This window comes from Nuphar pumila, chromosome 12 (genome assembly GCF_984573655.1).
Source record: "Nuphar pumila chromosome 12, dmNupPumi1.hap1.1, whole genome shotgun sequence".
NCBI lineage: Eukaryota > Viridiplantae > Streptophyta > Magnoliopsida > Nymphaeales > Nymphaeaceae > Nuphar > Nuphar pumila.
Genome location: NC_143260.1, coordinates 12,079,517 through 12,081,838, shown reverse-complemented (window position 1 = coordinate 12,081,838; position 2,322 = coordinate 12,079,517). Strand labels below are relative to the sequence as shown.

General features: G+C 40.5%; 1 protein-coding gene across 1 annotated transcript; it reads left to right on the top strand.

Moving 5' to 3' along the window:
* The first annotated feature begins 1,349 nt into the window (after positions 1 to 1,349).
* On the top strand, positions 1,350 to 2,108 carry LOC149820006 (ethylene-responsive transcription factor 1B-like). Its single transcript, XM_089981721.1, has one exon. It carries the CDS (start codon positions 1,350 to 1,352, stop codon positions 2,106 to 2,108), a length of 759 nt encoding a protein of 252 aa, XP_089837847.1.
* The last annotated feature ends 214 nt before the right edge of the window (positions 2,109 to 2,322 follow it).

Genomic DNA, 2,322 nt, shown 5'->3' with positions numbered 1-2,322 from the left:
GGAATCTGTAAACCAACAAAATATGAATATGCACACTAGTGTGAATCGAGATTTTCATAGTGTTTATTACAAATCTAACCCTGCTGATGCATTCGGCGTGGTTCATTTGCTTGGAATCGATTATTGGATCATCTTAATCGGATCAAGAAATGTGATTTTGTATGCCTGAATATTTACGAAAACTCTGAATCATTGATTTTCAAGCCTTAAAAGGTCCTTCTTATATATGGTAATCCGATGATCTAAGAGTCTGTTTTTATAAAATCAAGCCTCTAGATCGCATCTCTATGATAAAATTTTTAAAAAAAAAACTAAAAAAATCTCCAGTTTATATATTTTGCTGGTTTACATATTTCCCTTTACACACACATTTAGTAAGTCTCTACTTATCTGCCCCAAAGGGGTTTGGCGTAGTGGGGCGAGGAGTAGGCTGCTAGGCAGGTAGTCTGGGTTCAAATCTCATAGGCGTTTGCCCCTTTTGCAAGCCGAAGCATAGCGACTCCCCAGGGAAGGGGTAAGCCTAGGATATTTTATGCTGCCAAGACCGTAACCAAAAGTACAACAGGCAGAGCCATCATGGCTAGGTCTCGGAAGAACGATTTTTCTGTGTAAATATAAAAAAAAAAGTCTCTACTTATCTTTCTCTCAGAAAAAAATCTCTACTTATCCGTACCATCTTTGCACGTGTAAAAACAATATTGAGAGAAAAGAGAGAATAGGCATCGGCCCAATGACTTTTGTTACTAATTCACCGATTAATTTGCCACCTTGAAGCTATGCCTTTTAACCATGGTTTGTATTTTCTGTTACCTGCCATCCAGTTTCGGTAACATTAGTTAATTGCTTGTAATGGGTGATTAAGGGGCATAAATATCAACTTATCATCAATTAACTGTTTTCAATTTTAAGTGCCTGTTGAAGATGACATAGGGAGGAATTTGGAACCAAGAAAATTTTAAAAAATGGGCAATTGGCATCAGTCAACCCCAAAGGGAGGAGGTTGAAGTAATTTGCTGAAATAATAAAGAGGAAGATCTAATCTTCCTCAAAGCAGTCCAATCCTTGTGATTCATCATTATTTACTTGAGTTCACCACAATCAACTCAACCCCAAAATTCTTCATCATTGTCAAATAAAGAAATAGAGAACCATGAACCCCGCCTGTTTCATCAACACAAATTTGTGTTTGAAGTATCCTCTAATCCCCAAATCAAGAAAAAGATCAGAGCTTGAGCTGTGGTCCTGAAATTCCACCATGGACTCACATATAATACTCAATATGCCAAGTCAATCACAATATATAAATCTCATGTGCCCTACTCAGATTTCTTTTAGTTCCTACAACCCAAATGGCCATTGGCTTGGAGAGATGCCCTTCATCATCAGACATGCTCCTAGAGAATGTCTGGGCCAGCTACATTGCTTGCCCCACCCCCCAACAGTTGCATGACCCCAAGGGCACACAGTGGCAAGACCTCCCTCCTTTAGACCAAACTAATGACTCACATCAGCTCCTTCAAAGGCTCCCTAGCCTTGGAAGTTGGGTATCCATGGGTGAAGAAACATGGTTGGAATTGCTCAATGGGATCATAGTGGATGATCCATCAGTATCCACTTCTTCGACTTCGAATTCTACGGCTGCACCCACGAAGTGCTTCTCGTCGATGTGGGAGAAGGCATCGGACGAGAAGGTTCCGGCGACTATGATAAAGGCAAAGAAGAACTTCAGAGGCGTGAGGAAGAGGCCCTGGGGAAAATTTGCAGCGGAGATCAGAGACTCGAGCAGACATGGAGCAAGAGTTTGGCTTGGGACTTTTGATACAGCAGAGGAAGCTGCACTGGCATATGATAAAGCTGCACTCAGCATGAGAGGGCCCAGCACTTTTCTCAATTTCCCATTGCACATTGTGAGCCAAGCATTAGAAGGCAGCTGCACCAAGAAAAGAACGAAAAGTTCGTGTGAGCCAAGCTTTCACGAACAGATGAATATGGATCAAGAAAAGCGAAGGAAAGTGATGTTTGGGATGGAGAACGTGGAGGAAAGGGATGTCCTGGAATTGGAGGATCTGGGAAATGATTACTTGGAAAGCTTGCTTTCTTGTTTGTGATTCCTGTCTAATTTTTTTTTCATTGGTGTAACGTACGTGTAAATATATATAAGAGTTTGTCCAGTTGTATTCATTCGAACGGTCTTCACCAGTGCATAGTGTGGTCTTTTGTGATATACAGATGTTAAGCAGACGAATTGTTATGTTGGTATATATGTTACTGAATTTTGTCAAGGGTGTAGGGAAACAGTATTTATTGTTTTTTTTGGAATTT